The following is a 19,428-nucleotide window of genomic DNA, read 5'->3' on the forward strand; positions in this document are numbered from 1 at the left end:
GCCACTTGCCACCAGTTTGGCCATATTTCAGAGCTGCAACATCACTGGAGTGCCCAAAAGCACAAGGTGTGCAATACTCAGAGATATGGCCAAGGTAAGAAAGGCTGAAAGACGACCACCACTGAACAAGACACACAAGCTGAAACGTCAAGACTGGGCCAAGAAATATCTCAAGACTGATTTTTCTAAGGTTTTATGGACTGATGAAATGAGAGTGAGTCTTGATAGGCCAGATGGCTGGATTGGTAAAGGGCAGAGAGCTCCAGTCCGACTCAGACGCCAGCAAGGTCCTACTGCCAGTTTCTGGAAGAAACCTTCTTCAAGCAGTGGTACAGGAAGAAGTCTGCATCCTTCAAGAAAAACATGATTTTCATGCAGGACAATGCTCCATCACACGCGTCCAAGTACTCCACAGCGTGGCTGGCAAGAAAGGGTATAAAAGAAGAAAATCTAATGACATGGCCTCCTTGTTCACCTGATCTGAACCCCATTGAGAACCTGTGGTCCATCATCAAATGTGAGATTTACAAAGAGGGAAAACAGTACACCTCTCTGAACAGTGTCTGGGAGGATGTGGTTGCTGCTGCACGCAATGTTGATGGTGAACAGATCAAAACACTGACAGAATCCATGGATGGCAGGCTTTTGAGTGTCCTTGCAAAGAAAGGTGGCTATATTGGTCACTGATTTGTTTTTGTTTTTGAATGTCAGAAATGTATATTTGTGAATGTTTAGATGTTATATTGGTTTCACTGGTAAAAATAAATGATTGAAATGGGTATATATTTGTTTTTTAAGTTGCCTAATAATTATGCACAGTAATAGTCACCTGCACACACAGATATCCCCCTAAAATAGCTAAAACTAAAAACAAACTAAAAACTACTTCCAAAAATATTCAGCTTTGATATTAATGAGTTTTTGGGGTTCATTGAGAACATGGTTGTTGTTCAATAATAAAATTAATCCTCAAAAATACAACTTGCCTACTAATTCTGCACTCCCTGTAAAGCCCTGCTACGACTGCAGGCATTAGTCTGTCACGACTACAGACTCGTTATAAAGTCCTGCCACGACTGCAAGCATTAGTCTGTCACGACTACAGACTCTATTGGCCTCCGGCCACGACTCCAGGCACCCATCCGTCACATCCATAGATTCGGCTAGTTTCGTCACATTCACACACGCCAGTGGGCCATGAGTTCTGCAGTTTAATCAGTCACGGCATTAGGCATGTCCGGTCACGCCCACAGTCTCCCAGCAGGCACAAATCTCAGCTCCACCCTCGTCTACGCCAATAGCCGCGGCATCTGTACTTTACCACGTCATCAGACTCGGAGCTTCACGCTGGCACGGCCATAGGCTCAGCGAGATTAAGTCCTCCTTTACGTTGTCCACTTCCTGAGTCGGTAACTGGCCAGGCCAACAGTCCTGGCAGCCTTGTGGATACGACCGTGGGCGCCCTTGCTCTTAGGCACGGTTGCAGTAGCTCCTTCGTGGTGCACGTCTGAAGCTGACATGGCCTGTGCTTGATTTGTAGGTGTTGATATGGTCACTTGAGACTGTATTTCTTTTAGTAGGGAGATGTCTCGGGCGTTTCTTCCCGAAGGTTCTTCCTCCTCTCGGGACCGCTGGGAGCAGCAGTCCGAGCGGATGGCGGAGTTACCAATGAGGTTGTGGACTGTCCCTAAGCTGACGGCGGAGTTGTCTAGGAGGGGAATTTCATTCCCAGCTACCGCAAGGAAGGCAGAACTTTACGGCCTTCTGTCAACACACCTGGTGGCTCCTAGCCAGGATGAAGTGTCCCTTAGCACCATCCTCACATCGCTCAATCAGCTACAGGCGGCTGTCAACACGATGGGTTCGTCCATGTCAGACATGCAGGCTAGGCTGGAGACTCTCGAGGCCAGTCCTGCGGAGTTCCGCACAGGAGTGCAGACATCATCAGTCGCCGGCTCGTCAGCCTCCAGTGCTCCTGGTGGGTCTGGTCTTTCTCTCACGGTAGCACCGTCCCATTTCGTACCCGCTAATATCCGACAGGATATTTTGGAAGGCAAGGACATCAATCTGGCGTCCCTTCTCGTGGCTGCACACGAAGCCCTGGACAACAAGACCATTTCATGTGGAGAGGTCTCGGTTGTGCTTAAGTCAAGGGACGTCAGGCTAAATAGGAAGCTGAGTGTCGCTGAGTTTGTGTTGGCCTTCAGCCTCTATCGGGACGTGGTGTGCTCGGCTAACCCCCTCAGAAGGGAGGAATTAGATTTATATTTGTTTAAGGTGGTCAATTTAGGGTACAAATACGGTGGCACCGCGTTTTAAGACTACCACCATTCCTTTTCGGCCAAGGCGGCAGCCACTTTCACCCAGTGTAACCATTCTGTGGATTGGTCACAGGTTGACACGGAGCTGTTTTGCCGTCACTTTGCGGGGCTTAAAGGGGTTGTCCAAGTTATATTTATTAATGACCTATCCTCAGGATAGGTCATCAATATCAGATCGGAGGGGGTCCGACACCCGGCACCCCCTCTGATCAGCTGTTTGAAGAGGAGACTCGCACGGTGTTAGCGCTGCCTCCTCTTCACTGTTTACCTTCTAGCCGTTGCATCTGCAGTGGTGAGCAGGTGTAATTACACCCAAGCCGTCCTATTGAAATGAATGGGAAGGCTTGTGTGTAATTACACCTGCTCACCACTGCAGATGCAACGGCTAGAAGGTAAACAGTGAAGAGGAGGCAGCGCTGACACTGTGCGAGTCTCCTGTTCAAACAGCTGATCGGAGGGGGTGCCGGGTGTCGGCCCCCTCTGATCTGATATTGATGACCTATCCTGAGGATAGGTCATCAATAAATATAACTTGGACAACCCCTTTAAGGCTCCGACCTGATCAGGTTGCGGATCCTACGCCCATACGGTCGGCTGGTGTTCAGAGAGTGGTAGCTCAACAGGGCCTTCTGTAGCTGGCACTCCCACGCACCAGCCGGCTAGTAGGGGTTTCTCGTCCTGCGACAAGTTGGGTCGCCCCATGAAGTTTCTCGGCAAATCGCCATTGTGTAATCATTTCAATTACGCAGTGTGCCACTACAATCAATGTAGGTTGCGTCATTTATGTATGCTGTGTTTCAGGGCCCACCCCCGCGCTGCTTGCACTCAGAAGGGTGGTAGTCATGCATGACTAAGCGTGGTCAACGTGGATCTCCTCGCCTGTTTTCTAGCCGCGCATCCAAACTCAGTTTGGGTACAGTTCGTACTCAACGGCCTACATTATGGCTTTCACACAGGTTTGCTTGCCCTTCCTCAAGCCCCGCATGAGTGCAGGAACTTGTTGTCGGCAATCAGAGATCCAGAAACAGTCACACAGTTGATACGGCTGGAGCTAGACAAAGGATATTTGGTCGGCGCAGTGGCACAGCCCCCGTTCGATTGTTGGAGGGTTAACCCGGTCGGGGTGGTGACTGGCAAATTTTCCAATAAAAAAAGGTTAGTTTACGACTTGTCAGCCCCGCATTCCTTACCCATTCCCAGTTTAAATTCGTTGATCCCCTCAGCTGAGTTCTCAATGAGGTACGCCTCCATCGATGAGGCTATCGAGGTAATACTTAAAGGGGTTATCCCACTTTGCGTTTTTAAACTCACCTGCTGCCACCGCGCGTTCACTTCCTGGATTCTGGCTGGGGGCGGGCTTCATCTTGATTGAAGTCTTCTCCCGGCCGGTCCGCTCGCTGGACTGAACGTGCACGCCGCTGCGCATGCGCAATGGTGACTTGTACGCAGCTCTGTACTATTCTGGCCGGGAAGAAGTCACCGTCGCGCATGCGCAGCAGTGTGCGCGTTCAGGACAGCGAGCGGACCGGCTGGGAGAAAAGGAGTCTTCTGGGCAAGCGCGACCATTCGGGATTTTGGAGAAGAGCGGTGGTCGTAACCAGGGGAGACCGAGTCACAACAATAAGGTAAGTGGGGGTGAATTTTATCCTAATCGGTGGGAATTTGTTAATAAAGTATATTTACAAAAATGATCACTGTCAAATCATTAACAGAGTTAACAGTGATCATTATGATGGGATAACCCCTTTAAGTTGGGCAGAGGCGCCTGGTTGTCTAAGGCGGATATCACAGACGCCTTTAAACTGCTCCCCATCCAGCCCTGTGGCAGTGGCATGGCATCAAGTGGCAGGAACAGTATTATTTTGCCAATAAGCTGACCTTCGGGTCCAAATCGAGCCCGTGGCTCTTTGACCAGTTGGCGACCGCCTTGCATTGGATAATGTCAGATGTCTTTCGGGTCAGTCATGTCACACATTACCTGGACGACTTCCTTCTTATTGAACCCCCGGCACAGCAGCCCCAGGACCTACAGCGCTTGCTTGTTTTCCGATCTGCGCGTGCCTATAGCTTCGCACAAGGTAGAAGGCCCCGATACCACAATCACATTCTTGGGAATTCGGCTAGACACAGTACGCATGCAAGCTAGTCTCCCTCCTGATAAGCTAGACAGGGTTAGATAAGTGGGCACGAGTGAGGGTGGCGACCAGAGCGGATCTTCAGTCCCTCTTAGGCATGCTCAACTTTGCCATGCGCATCATCCCCCAGGGCAGGTCATTCATTTCGAGACTCCTAGCATTGCTCCCCCAGGCCCGCTCGCAGGACGACATGGTAACTCTCGGTCCGGAGGCCATGGCAGATCTCTTAAAGAGGACCTTTCACCTAAAAAAAAAATGTAAACTAAGACCATAGCTTTACTTACATGCCCCCATGAAGTGTTCATTGTTTTTTCTTTTTTCAAACTGTGCCCCCGTTTGTCCGCTATGCCCCCCCGGAATAATTCCCGCCGTCTATGGTAATGAGCCAGCCTCAAATGGGCTGGCTTTAAAAGTTCTCCTCGGCGTGCCTTCTCTCTTCTCCCTGGCACGGAGCGCATCCAATCAGCGCGCTCCGCTCTTAGCCGATAGACGAAATCGCTCCAGTTCTCTGAAGTCTCGCGAGAACTGGAGCGTCTTCTCCCTGGCTAAGAGCGGAGCGCGCTGATTGGATGCGCTCCGTGCCAGGGAGAAGAGAGAAGGCACGCCGAGGAGAACTTTTAAAGCCAGCCCATTTGAGGCTGGCTCATTACCATAGACGGCGGGAATTATTCCGGGGGGGCATAGCGGACAAACGGGGGCACAGTTTGAAAAAAGAAAAAACGATCAACACTTCATGGGGGCATGTAAGTAAAGCTATGGTCTTAGTTTACATTTTTTTTTTAGGTGAAAGGTCCTCTTTAATGTGGGATAGGTTTTTAACTCAATGGAACGGAGTGTCACTCTTTGTTCCGGTGATCTCGGACCAGTCTCCTGTAGTCCACACTGATGCCTCGTCATCAGTCGGTTTCGCCGCACTGCACGGCGATCATTGGTTTGCTAGTGCATGGCCAATAGAGGTCGCATCAATCCCGGGATTCTCTTCATGTTCCTCTTTGTTCAAAGTGTATCCTATTGTAGGGGCAGCAGTTGTATGGGGCGAGCAGTGGAGAAACCGGACGGTGCTGTTCCTGACTGACGTGGCAGTCGTGGACATCATCATGAAAGGCAGGTCTAGTTCCACACAGATTATGTCGTTTGTCAGGAGGTTCGTTTGGCTGTCTCTGATGCATGAGTTTCGTTTTGTTTTTAGGCATATTAGTGGACACCGTAATGTTGCAGCGGATGCTCTGTCCCGCCTTAATTTTCAACTTTTCTTTCAGGTTTGTCCAGGGGCAGATCGGTTACCTACGCCAACTCCTCACCAGGCCCAGTTGCGGTGGGACTAGTCTCCCATCTCGCCGTAGCTAGGAGGCTGATGACCAAATTCTTGTCTACCAATACCTTGAGGGCTTACAAGACGGCTTGGCGCCTCTTCCTAAAATATAAGAACACCTACCCGGCCACAGGGCAGGGGCCTATCACTCACCTACTGGGCTTTGCCACTCTCAACTGAATCTGGCCTATAGCACTATTAAATTGTACCTGGCAGGTGTGCAACACCATTGGTACATGCTGAGTCCGGACCTGCCGTCACTATTCTCAGCCCACCCTATCAGAGCAACGTTGAAGGGTCTGAGGAAGATGTCCGTTAAGAAACGGCATACTCGTCAGCCGTTCACTGGTGACATGTTTAGGTCTGTGGCTGACAAGTTACAGAATAAACCATTTGGGCTGCAGCTTAGTGCTCTGCTAGAGACAGCCATGTACCTGCCTTCTACGGGTTCCTCAGGCCAGGCGAGCTTACGGGCGCCAACACGCCTGCTAAATTCCTGCGCAAGTATCAGCTCCCCCGGCTTGGCTCCATATACGTTCTTACCTTGGCTTCGTCCAAGACGTCTCGGCCAGGGGAATCGGTCAGGTACTTCCACTCAGCCAATAGGTGGTGTCCGGTACGGGTGTTGGACGCATGGTGGCTTATGGTTGGGTCTGAGCCTGCAGATTCCCTGTTGCTCAAGCTAGGGGCTTCACCTTTGTCTTCGGCATCATTTCTCAGGTTCATCCGTATTTTGTTAGCTGGTTCAGATATTGATCCTCTGTCGATCACCGGGCACTCCTTCCGCATCGGTGCGGCGGCTGCTGCCTCCATGCATGAGGTGCCCGTACACGTTATCAAACGGTTGGGATGCTGGAGTTCCTCCTGCTACATGCGTTACATCCCAGATCCCCAATGTGAGATGGCCCTGGCCTTTCGAAATTTGGTTCTGTAGTACTGTGTTAAAGTATTTCAATTGCTAGGCGTTGCATCTTTTGGCCCCTTTAGGCTACCCTTCTTCGACAGCAGTTCCGGCATAACCCTGCTGCTCTTTAGGTAGGGATGGGGTGAGTAGGTTAGTTAGGGTAACATCTCACCGTGAGCCGATCCGAGCACAAGTGTAGGCAATTAAGGTTGCCGGGTTTGTGAGAGGGGAGGCGGGGCATGACTATTTAGGCCAACCTCTCCTGCTCACACTCATCGGTTCGAGTGCTTCGGCTCTCCCAGGTACCCACCCTTCTTCTTAGGTACTCCTAAGGGTCTATTCACACGTCCGTTGTTTGTTTCCTGATCTGTTCCGTTTTTTGCTGAACAGATCTGGACCAGATCTGGACCCATTCATTTTCAATGGGTCCTGAAAAAAACGGACAGCACAATGTCAGATTTTTTTTCAGGACCCATTGAAAATGAATTGGTCCAGATCTGTTCAGCAAAAAACAGGAACAGATCAGGAAACAAACAACGGACGTGTGAATAGACCCTTAGGAGTACCTAAGAAGAAGGGTGGGTACCTGGGAGAGCCGAAGCACTCGAACCGATGAGTGTGAGCAGGAGAGGTTGGCCTAAATAGTCATGCCCCGCCTCCCCTCTCACAAACCCGGCAACCTTAATTGCCTACACTTGTGCTCGGATCGGCTCACGGTGAGATGTTACCCTAACTAACTCAGCAAAAAACGGAACAGATCAGGAAAGAAACAACAGACGTGTGAATGGACCCTTATTGGTGTAGCCCCCTTTAGGCTACCCTTCGACAGCAGTTCCGGCATAACCTTGCTGCTCTTTAGGTAGGGATGGGGTGAGTAGGTTAGTTAGGGTAACATCTCACCATGAGCCGATCCAAGCACAAATGTGATTTTCTTGGGTAAGGCTTCTCCTACTGCTTTTGCACTAAACTGATTAGCTTGGTCCCTGCAGGAAGGGATTATACCCATGGTCAATGCCTGTGTCCTCCTCCTCCTCCTCCTAAATGGAAGAGGAACTGATTTTACGGCGAGTACAAAAATCTAGTTTTGATGTCTATCGATCCTTGTATAAAATCTGTGCTGTGTACTGCATTTTTGCCATGAGTAAGATCACGGAGGTGATTTTAAACCCATAGTAGTTTATGTACTTACTGTATGCCGTAGTTATTGTTAATATGTTATAATAAAAGATTAATGTTTTGTTTGCACCACTGGAGTGGTTTCCAAGCGCAATAGGAAACAGTTTCCCAGACCAGCTGGTAATTTTCATTTTCTTTCAAGTTAATTCCGGTTTTACTATGCTTATCCATTTCCTGCATTGATACCAATTTGGAAGATTTTCAGCAAGGACGCTGTTAGTTAAACTTGGCTGCATTTGGACTAAGGCTAGGTTCATGTTTAGTTTAGTTTTCTGTTCTTTTATCTGGGTCAGAAGAACAGAAAAATCTTAAATAAATGACCACTTGGAACCAAACCAGAGTTCGGGATTTTTTTTTTACAGTACAAATCAATTTATTAAGTTATTACGCAAAGTCTCGCGAGACTTTGAAGTAATAACTTTGGCTCATTGGAGCCAATACATTCTAATACTATACGATCCGCACAGTATTGAAACTAAGTTTTATGCGATTCGACTTCGGATGTTTCAGCCGAAGTCTATTCGCTCATCCCTACCATTTATCATGTAGATAAAGTTAATACAAATGTAAATGTATTGTGATTGTCCATATTGCTTCCTTTGCTGGCTTGATTCATTTTTCCATCTTATTATACACTGCTCGTATCCAGGGGTTATGACCACTGTGCAATCCAGCAGCAGTGTGCATGTTTGCACACTATAGGAAAAGGCACCAGCCTCTCTGATGACCAGTACCATGAGAGTGTGCATAGGCTCAAGATTTTTCCTATACTGTGCAAGCATGGCCACTGCTGCTGGACTGCAGAATAATTGCAACCCCTGGAAAAGAGCCTAATATAATGTGATGGAAAATGAATCAAGCCAGCAAAGGAGGCAATATAGAAAATCACAATACATTAGTAACTGCCTTGTTATTAACTTTATCTACATGATAAATGCCATTGGCTGAAGAAAGAAAGTATTCACTTTCAACTCTGTTAAAGACTGGAATAAGATTCTGTCTCTGTTCTATCAAACAATGTATTTGATAATATCCCAGGAAGAAATTAAACTGAGCTCATGCACACAATGGTATGTCAGAATGTCATGCATGTGCTGTCTGCAAATTATAGAAACATGTCTTAGTCCTGTCTGTTTTGCAATAGGGCCTGCACATGGCCAGTATTCATACTTTGTGGACCACAAAACGGCAACGGCTGTGTGAATGAGGCCTAGAAGAGATTCATGACCACTTAAAAATAAATAAAAAAAGCCTTACAAAGCTATATAAAAAAAAAAAAAAAAAAGGTTTTTGGGGTGAAACTCACCTGTAAAATCTTTTTCTCGTCTTTTCCATTGGGGGACACAGACCATTCGGTATAGCTTAGAGGTATTAGTAGGAGGGACACTATGCAAATACAAAATAGCTCCTCCTCCTCGGGCTATACCCCCCACCTCCACCAGGAGAAATTCAGGTGTGGCAAAAGCAGTAGGTAGGAGAAGGAGACAAGAAAACATAATGGAAGCCATCGGATCAAAGCCCATGAGGTCCCACCACAAACAGAAACTGAACGAAAACCCCTCCTGAAACAGGCAGAATGGGTGGGAGATGCGTCCCCCAATTTAAAAAACGAGAAAAAGATTTTACAGGCGAGTTTCACAAAAAAAATCTCCTTTTCTCGTACTTTTTTCCCATTGGGGAACACAGACCATGGGACGTCCTAAAGCAGTCCATGGGGTGGGAAAAAATATCCGCACCGCCAGGAGGAACGTCCAGCGGTCAACCAGGAACCACAGCCTGCAAAACCCTGCGGCCAAAGACAGCATCAGCAGAAGCCAGTGAATGTAACTGATAAAACTTCGTAAAGGTATGTAAGAACGACCAGGTGGCCGCCTTACACAACTGAGACGCAGAGGCACGGTTGCGCCTTGCCCAGGAAGCACCCACCTCCCTAGTGGAGTGATCTGTAATCCGAGCCGGGGGAACCCTACCACGAGCGCGATAAGCCGCTGAAATAGCCAAGCGGATCCATCGCGCCACAGTGACCTTGGAGGCCGCCAGACCCTTACGAGGTCACTCGGGAATCACAAAGAGGAAATCTGAACGGCAGACGGAAGCAGTAGCCTCGAGATACACCTTCATGGCCCGTACGACATCCAGGGAATGTAAAGCGCGAGAAGGGCAAAAGGAGGGCATGACAAGATCCTCATTAAGGTGGAAGGGAGAGACCACCTTGGGCAAAAAGGAGGGAATCTGACAGAGCACAACCTTATCCTGGTGAAAAAAAACAGAAAAGGCTCCTGGCAGGAGAGAGCGGCCAGCTCCGACACCCGTCTGATGGAAGTTATGTCCACAAGGTGAGAAAAGTCAGGGAGACCTCTCTCAGAGGCTCGAAGGGGGCTGTCTGCAGAGCGTGCAGGACCAAATTGAGATCCCAAGGAGGCAAGGGGGGAACATATGGGGGGAACCGAATGTGCCACCCCCTGAAGAAAAGTCTTCACAGGACTCATAAGAGCAAGGGACTTCTGAAAAAAGACGGCCAAAGCCGAAACCTGACCTTTCAGGGAACTCAGCGACAGTCCCATCTCAGGCCCAGACTGAAGAAACCATCGGGATGGAAAAATGAAGGGGAGGGAACCCAGAGTTCTCACAAAAGGTCAGGAAGGCCTTCCAGGTACGATAGTAAATCCGGGAGGAAGCCGGCTTCCTCGCACAGATCATGGTTCTAATCACTGAATCCGAGAACCCCCTTTTCTTCAGGATGGCGGTTTCAATAGCCACGCCGCTAAACGAAGAGACCGTAAATTCCGGTGGAAGAGCGGGCCCTGAGACAGTAGATCCTTTCTGTCGGGAAGAGGCCATGGGGCGTCCGCCAGCATCCGAGCTACGTCTGAGAACCACGCGAGGCCACTCTGGGGCGATGAGAACGGTCAGAATCCCTTTCGCCTCAATCTTGCGTAGGACCTTCGGTAGTAGAGGAAGCGGAGGGAAGACATAGAGGAGGTTGAAGTCCTGCCATGGAGACACCAGCATGTCCACCCCGTACGCCTTCGGATCCTGGGTGCGAGCCAGAAACATCAGGAGCTTGTTGTTGAGCCTGGACGCCATCAAGTCCACATCCGGACGGCTCCATCTGTGGCAGATGTCTTCGAATACATCTGGATGAAGAGACCACTCGCCTGGATCCACCTTGTTGCTGCTATCCAGTTGTCCACTCGTGGAATGTAAACTGCTGACAACACCGGAACGTGTGACTCTGTGCCCACGTCAGAATTCTCGTCACCTCCTGCATCACCATCCGGCTGCGTGTCCCGTCCTGATGGTTAATGTAGGCCACAACCGTGGCATTGTCCAACTGTATCCTCACCGGGAGGCCCGCAAGGAGAGGAGCCCAATGGGAGAGGGAGTGGAAAAATCGCCCTCAGCTCCAGAATATTGATCGGAAGGCGAGATTCCGCCGCACACCAAACCCCTTGAACCGTGCGAGACTGGAAAACGCCGCCCCAACCCAGGAGGCTGGCATTGGTGGTGACGATCGTCCAGGAGAACATAAGGAAGGATCTGCCCGACCTCAGGTTCATCGGGGACAGCCACCAAGGGAGAGCTGCCCGAACCCGCTGAGACAAGTGGATGCGATCGTCCAGACGCCGAGAGGTCTTGTCCCAGAGGGAAAGGATCTCCTGTTGCAACAAGCAAGTGTGAAACTGGGCATATGGAATGGCCTCGAAAGAGGCCACCATAAGACCCAGAACCTGCAAGCATTCCCGTATGGAGAGGCACGGGGAAGCGCATGCGTCACTGCCCCCTGGATCTGGGAGGACTTGGAGACAGGCAGGAATACTCTGGCTGTTGAGGTGTCCAAATCCATCCCCAGGAAGGAGAGCTTCTGGGACGGGAGGAGAGAGGACTTTGGGAAATTGATCAGCCAGCCGAACTGTTCCAGCGTCTGAACAGTGATCCGGACCAGATAGGGCAGCAAAGGAATGCCCCATGTACGAAAAAGCGCCATGATCGGTGCCAGAATCTTGGTAAAGACCCGAGGGGCAGTCGCTAACCCGAAAGGAAGGGCGACAAACTGATAGTGTCGACCACCAATGGCGAAGCGCAGGAATCATTGGTGAGATTCTGCAATTGGGACATGCAGATAGGCGTCCTGGATGTCCATGGACAGAAGGAACTCCCCTGGAAGAGGAGAAACAATAACAGAGAGGAGGGATTCCATTCGAAACCTCCGCACCCGCAGAAACTGGTTGAGCAGTTTTAGATCCAGGATCGGACGCACGACCCCTCCTTCTTTGGGACCATGAATAGGTTTGAATAGAAACCTGTGCCCTGTTCCCCTGGGGGAAGTGGGGTAATAACCCCCCGGTCCAGAAGGGAGGAAACAGCCATCAAGAGGTCCGAGGCTATGGCCCGATCCTCGGGAACGCGAGAAGGGAAAAAACGTTCTGGCGGTCTGGACGCGAATTCTATCTTCTAACCAGACATTACAATCTCTAGAGCCCATGAATCCTGAACATGAGCCCTCCAAACCCGCTGATAAGAGGGCAGGCGGCCCCCTGGGTGGGGGCGCCCCTTCATGTGGAAGACTGCTTGGGAGCAGCAGGGCGGGCCGACTGTGCCCTCCGGCGCCAGGAAGGCTGGGGCTTGAAGGAGGGCTTTCTGTAACCCCCCGGCAGAGGAAGCAAGCAAAGTCCTGTTAGAAGAGAAGCGGCGAAAGGACTGGTACTGAGAACTGGAAGCCCTAGCTCGAAAGGGGCGCTTAGACCTAGGCTGGGGAAGATGAGTGCTCTTGCCCACTGTAGCGGCGGAGATGAACTCATCCAGTTGGGCCCAAAATAGTCTGGAACCCTCAAAGGGGAGGTTAGCAAGGGAACTCTTGGAGGAAGCGTCGGCATCCCATACCTTCAACCAGACCTCCCTGCGCTGAATGACTGAGAGGGCTGAAATGCGGGCAAAGAGGGAACCAATGTCCATGGAAGCCTCGCAGAGGAATTTGGAAGCCTGAGACATCTGGAGAACCAAATCCAGTGTGTCAGCAGAAGCATCTTGTTCTGCCAGGTCTTGGTGATGGCATTGCAACCACATCGAGAGGGCTCTGGCCACCCATGCCAAGGCAAAGGCAGGTCGCAGGGACGTGCCCGCCAGTGGGAAAATGGATTTGGCCAGAGAATCTAGACGCCTGTCCACAGCGTCCTGCAGAGAGGAGCCGTCCAGGACAGGGAGGGCCGTGTTTTTGGCTAACCTGGCTACCGGGGGATCCACCCTAGGGGGAGCAGACCACTTCTCCACACTGTCCGCCGAAAAAGGATAAAACGTATCCATGCGTTTGGTGGCAGAAAACTTTTGATTAGGACGGTCCCAGGCCCTGGATATAACCGCGGAAAATTCCTCATGGACCGGAAAGGCAGAGGCCTCCGGATTTTTGGGAGGAAAAAGGGCGAACTCCCCCCTAGTGGAAGGAGGAGAATCCCCCTGGAGATTAAAGGTGTCCCGGACAGCCGCTACTAAGTCAGCCACCATGGTGGAGAGCTTAGGCAGAGGGTCCCGCTCCGTGACCTCGAGCCAGACAATTCCCCTTCGGGGGGGGGGGGGGGGGGGGGGGGGGGGGGGAGAACATACCTCTAGACAGGGGGGGGGGGGGGAAGCGGAGTCATCCGAGGAGGGATGCTGCTGCTCACGCTGCCTCTTAGAAGTCAGGCGAATAAGGCCAAATCTTTTACAGAAACACCCCACATGTGGTCATAAACTGCTGTATGGGCACACGGCAGGGCGCAGAAGAAAAGGAACTCCACATGGTTTTTAGATGCCATGTCCCATTTGAAGCCCCCTGATGCACCCTTACAGTAGAAACTCCCAAGAAGTGACCCCATTTTGGAAACTAGGGGATATGGTGCCAGTTTTATTAGTACTATTTTTGGGTACATATGATTTTTTGATCATTCATTATAACACTTTATGGGGCAAGGTGACCAAAAAGATGGTTGTTTTAGCACAGTTTCTATTTATTTATTTTTACAGCGTTCACCTGAGGGGTTCAGTCAAGTGACATTTTTATAGAGCAGATTGTTACGAACGTGGCGATACCTAATATGTATACTTTTTCTCATTTATTAAAGTTTTACACAATAATAGCATTTTTGAAACAAAAAAATTATGTTTTAATGTGTCCATGTTCTGAGAGCTATAGTTTTTTTATTTTTTGAGAGATTTTCTTATGTAGGGGCTCATTTTTTGCGGGATGAGGTGACGGTTTTATTGGTACCATTTTGTGGGACATACGCGTTTTTGATCACTTGGTGTTGCACCTTTTGTGATGCAAGGTGACAAAAATTGCTTGTTTTGACATTTTTTTTTTTTACGGTGTTCATCTGAGGGGTTAGCTCATGTGATATTTTTATAGAGCTGGTTTTTACGGACGTGGCAATACCTAATATGTATACTTTTTTAAATTTGTTTCACTTTAACACAATAATAGCATTTTTGAAACCAAAAAATTATGTTTTAGTGTCTCCATGTTCTAAGAGCTATAGTTTTTTTATTTTTTGAGAGATTTTCTTATGTAGGGGCTCATTTTTTGCAGGATGAGGTGACGGTTTTATTCGTACCATTTTGTGGGACATACGCGTTTTTGATCACTTGGTGTTGCACCTTTTGTGATGCAAGGTGACAAAAATTGCTTGTTTTGACAGAGTTTTTTTAGTTTTTTTTTACGGTGTTCACTAGAAGGGTTAGGTCATGTGATATTTTTATAGAGCTGGTTTTTACGGACGCGGCAATACCAAATATGTCTATTTTATTTTATTTTTTCTATTTTTAAATTATTATTTTTTATTCCTTACTTGGGGACCTTTTTTTTTTTACATGTGAAACTTTTTTTTATTTTATTTTTTCAACCCTTTATTTTTATTTTTTTTATTTTACACTTTTCGTCCCCCATAAGGTCATACAAGACCTCTGGGGGACATTTGCTTCACTTTTTCTTTTTTTTTTCACTGTTGATTTCTCCTGTAACTGGGGCTGACATAGTAGCCCCAGTTACAGAAGAAATGCACCCCCCAGAGAGGCTGTACAGCATGATTCTGCGCTGTACAGCCTCAGAGCAGGGCTGATCGAGGTCTCTGACAGACCTCACACAGCTCCTGCACTCTCCGGTCCCGGTGAGCGCTGTGTCTGCAGCGATCCGGAAGGCAGGGACACCTGGGCACTATCCCTGCCTTCTCTAAGGGTTGCCCTGCTGTCACTGACAGCGGGCAACCCGATCAGCAGCTGCACGATTAGCGTGCAGCTGCTGTTTCTGAAAGGACGTTTTAAAACGTGCTTTCAGAAATAGAGGTCCACCCATAGGACGTTTATATCCTATGGGCGGACGTAAAGTGGTTAACTTGTGTATTCCAAATGTATTTTTATGTAATACTGTAATATTACAGTTTTCAGCAATTAATCATGTATAAACTTGTGCATACGAGTGAAACCTTATGTCCATCAATTTATAAAAATAAATAAAAAAACACTGGATGTCCATAAGAAAATCATGTTCTCAAGATGCTGCTCTTCAAGTCTCATTTCTTTTTGTTTGGTAATGTGACTGAGCGTCTGTACAGAACAGATGTGCAGGTTAATGTACAATACCTACTGAGATACATGTCAGGAACAATGACTCCACATCCTGGCAACATATGTAAAAGGCAAGGAACTAACCAATGGAAAGAAAAGATACAACATATGGCCTTCTCTTCATGTTCTCAGTGGGGGAAAAAAAAAATAGTACAAAACTTTACATATACTGAGGAATATGGCAGATGTTCTTCTCCACACAAAATTTCCTTATTTCACAACATTATATCATTTTCAGATTAAGCAGTTGTATTGCAGGAAATTAGAAGCGTAGAAATACTATAAAATGTTGTAAGTAGTAATAAAATGATAGCAGTCCAACCTATAACAAAAATAAAAATAAAAATTTCAAAATCTCCTCCCGTCATTACAGCTCAGTACACAGACACACGGCTATGATGGCTGTGGCTGCCGATTGCGCTGCATGTACCTCAGCTGCTGATTGGTGCTTCACAACCCGTAGACACTTCCTGCAAATAAAAGGGAATATACATTTTACACAAGGCAGAGAGTAGTCTCCAGGCTCGTTTAATAATATACAATGATTAAACACTGAATACAAAAAGAAAGCACTTTCCAAAAGAATGCAATGTCCAAATAAAAAAAAGTGCAATACACCAGCAAGGACACTAAGGACCATCACTGCTATAAAGGCCATGTGAAAGGATTATTATTAAGTAACTATATATTACTCACTTGATTTAAAATGACAAACAAAGAAGTCCCTCAGAGGAGTTGCTACGCAACTATTTACCATAAATTTACATTTTTAACGGTCTCATCGGACCAGGCGTATTTTTGCAGCTCCTCCAACTAGTAGTGTTAAAACTCAATTTTATTACAATTCTTTTAAAACCAACATATTACTTGGGAACATATTTAAAACTTCAGGAGTAACAGTTATAGGGTCAATTGCCAATTTTCATGTACACATCCTATACCTCTTGTACCTAGACCTTCCTAATTTTTAAATCATCTAGTGATGAAACATCTCCTGTTGGGCTCCCTGACTAACTCCTGCCTAAAACTCAAAACCTGTGTCCCTACATGTTTCGCCGAGCCTGTCGGCATCTTCAGGGGAAACTAAAAACCTGAAACTGTTACTCCTGAAGTTTTAAATATGTTCCCAAGTAATATGTTGGTTTTAAAAGAATTGTAATAAAATTGAGTTTTAACACTACTAGTCGGAGGAGCTGCAAAAATACGCCTGGTCCGAGTGACCGTTAAAAATGTATATATATTACTCACTTCTCCATTCTTCTTCTGTTCTGAGGGCTCCTTTTTCAAATCACCTTGAAAACAAAAACAGATCAACAGCTTAATCTTTTGGGTACCTGCAAATTTATGACACGCAGAGCTGACATCTGTGGGTGCTACGAGCTCGGTACTGCTTTATTGTATGTAATGTGCTCTATGGAAAATGCAAGCCAATAATTGTTAAATGGTTTGTGCAAAGGCCCTCGTTTATGTGCTACGCCGGTCTTGATGGGGCCCTTCACCATAAACTAAGGGGCACATTTATTCAGACTGGCGTTTTAGACAAGGTCTTAATAAAGGTCCACAGCTGGACCCCCACCAATAAGACCACATATCCCCATCACATAAATTGGGGATGTGATTAAATCTTGGCACAACCCCTTTAAGTGAATGCATATTTAGCCAGATATCTCCAGGCAGGTTTTCATAATGTATATGAATTTGTGCTGGGACTGCTTTAAATAATTCAACACAATTCTGAAACTGAAAAGGTGTAAGCGGATGTTCACACAACGGATTTTGAAAGCGCATCTGAACGGCGGGGGTCCGACACACGGGACCCCTGCCAATCAGCTGTTTGAGAAGGCAGCGGCGCTCCAGCAGCGCCGCAGCCTTCTCACTGTTTACCGCGGGCCCAGTGACGTCAAGACTAGTATCAATGAACAGAGCTTAGCCACGCCCAGACCAGTTGATACTAGTCGTGACGTCACTGGGCCGGCGGTAAACAGTGAGAAGGCCCTCAAACAGCTGATCAGATGCTGATGATCTATCCAGAGAATAGATCATCAGTTTAAATAAACTGCAGAACCCCTTTAAAGGGGTTGTCCGAGTTATGAAAAAGAATAATATAGCACTGAAAATCTGATATATAACTGAGCTAAGCAAGTTTTATGCAAAAAAAATAAAAAATAAAAAAAATAAAAAAATATATATATATATATATATATATTTCCTCATTTCCCTGGTTCTTTTCTGGCCCCTTGTTTACATGCAATAAAAAACATTTCTGTACTCCATTCAAGTGAATAGAGACAGTACTTGTATTACACTGCACTCTAGAGAAGATGGGCAGTGTAATGAAGAGGAAGTAGTGCTCGGATGGAGCACCACCTCCTTTTCAAACAGCTGATTGGCAGGGCTTCTTTTGTTTTACCTTTTAGCTCTAATAATTTGTCCTGTAGGTGCCCTTCCTTCATTATATCTTCCAAAAAGTCCTTTCTCTCTTGCAGTTGACTATAAGATATTTCAAGAGGCTCCTCAGTCTTTTGATGTTCACCATAAGTATTCTGAAGTAAAGTCTCCACTATTTGCTCTTGACTAAAAGATCTCTTGTGTACATGCTCTGCTTTGCCTTGTTGTGTACTATTAGTTATTTCCAGTGGAGAGTCATGTTTCATATGATTTTTAGTCAAAGACTTCTGCTCTATAGGATCTTCTTTCCTTTGCCGTTGCTCCTTTTCGCTTTGACTTGGACCATCAGATGTGTCATTTGGAAGCTCTTCTTTTCTCTGTTTTCCAGAAGAGCTCAGTTCTACAGGATTGTCCGTTTGTCCTCTGCTGTCCTCTGTAAACTCCATCTTCTGTCCATGTCCACCATCCTTATCTTTCGAAGAAGAGTCCACCTCTGTACCCTGCAAAGTATAATAACGTCTTAAGTGCTCCAATTCAAATAACTGTGAGGAGTATAAATTAAAGTCATCCTACGGGCTCACTCACAATCCAAAAATGATAAATGCAGGAAATAGTTGGGCACTACCAGCACTGAGCAAAAAGCAGGGCTTAAAAGACAGGCTGAAGAAGTAGTCAGACCAACTATGAAACAAGTGGTACATTCTTCTAATAATCATTTTAAGAAGATTTTTAACCCAATGCTATTTATTCAATCCCGATACCTCAATCATTTCATGCATTTTTGTATTGCTGGGATCCCAGCCCTGGGGTTGACAGGTGGAGCTGGAACAAAAGGATTCAGTGGCACCTCTCAGTGCTGTGCCTCCAGTGAGTATAATAATTACTAAGGCTACTTTCACATCAGTGTTTTCCTTTCCCGTAGTGAGATCCGTCATAGGATCTCACTACCAGAGGAAAAAGCTTCAGTTTTGTCCCCATTCATTGTCAATGGGGACAAAACTGAACTGCGTTCTATTCCGATGATGCACACAAAAGCGCTGCAAGCAGCGTTATTGAGTGCGTCAAGGGATGCTGATCAAGATGGATCCGTCATGACACACAATGTAAGTCCATGGAGACAGATTCATTTTTTCAGATCCATCTTGTTCATTTGGGATATAATACAACTGGATTTGTTCTGAACGGATGCAGACAGTTATATTATATACTGGATTTATTTTTGCTGAACCCATGATGGATCCAGCAAAAAAGCAGATGTGAAAGTAGCCTAACCCTGTATTGGGGTTTGATCCCACTCTCTTTTAATTTAGCTTCTTCATTACGGAACTGCTTCTAGGGGAGAATATCTCCATAGACATGTATGTTGTAATAAAGCATTCCACCATTTATTTCTCAGATCCATATGGCAGAAGAAACCACTGCAGTAAATCGTGGTGTATACTTGAGTTACATCCATACACAATGATGAGTACAAACATTTTATTGGAGTTACATGAAATCCTTTATATCAAGAGAGGGCTAGAAAATTCTACTTGTATCCTCAAAAGACTTGTGTGAATAGAACCCAACAATATAGAGGAGATAAAACAAGCTTTA

The 19,428-nt window shown here is 47.0% G+C and overlaps 1 protein-coding gene across 4 annotated transcripts in view; it reads right to left on the minus strand.

Moving 5' to 3' along the window:
• CLCC1 (chloride channel CLIC like 1) overlaps nt 1–19,428 on the minus strand; it is a 145,992-nt gene that overhangs the window by 14,603 nt on the left and 111,961 nt on the right. For 2 of the 4 annotated variants that reach the window (XM_044301873.1, XM_044301876.1), the window contains 3 exons: nt 17,855–18,332; nt 16,693–16,736; nt 15,346–15,914 (listed from right to left, as the gene is read on the minus strand). In XM_044301873.1, coding sequence (XP_044157808.1) covers nt 15,876–15,914; nt 16,693–16,736; nt 17,855–18,332 — 561 coding nt within the window. In that variant the 3' untranslated portion in view covers nt 15,346–15,875. Of the gene's footprint in view, nt 1–15,345; nt 15,915–16,692; nt 16,737–17,854; nt 18,333–19,428 lie in introns of those variants that run through there. The other 2 variants (XM_044301874.1, XM_044301875.1) reach the window with 2 other exon arrangements.

This window comes from Bufo gargarizans, chromosome 7 (assembly GCF_014858855.1).
Source record: "Bufo gargarizans isolate SCDJY-AF-19 chromosome 7, ASM1485885v1, whole genome shotgun sequence".
Taxonomy (NCBI): domain Eukaryota; kingdom Metazoa; phylum Chordata; class Amphibia; order Anura; family Bufonidae; genus Bufo; species Bufo gargarizans.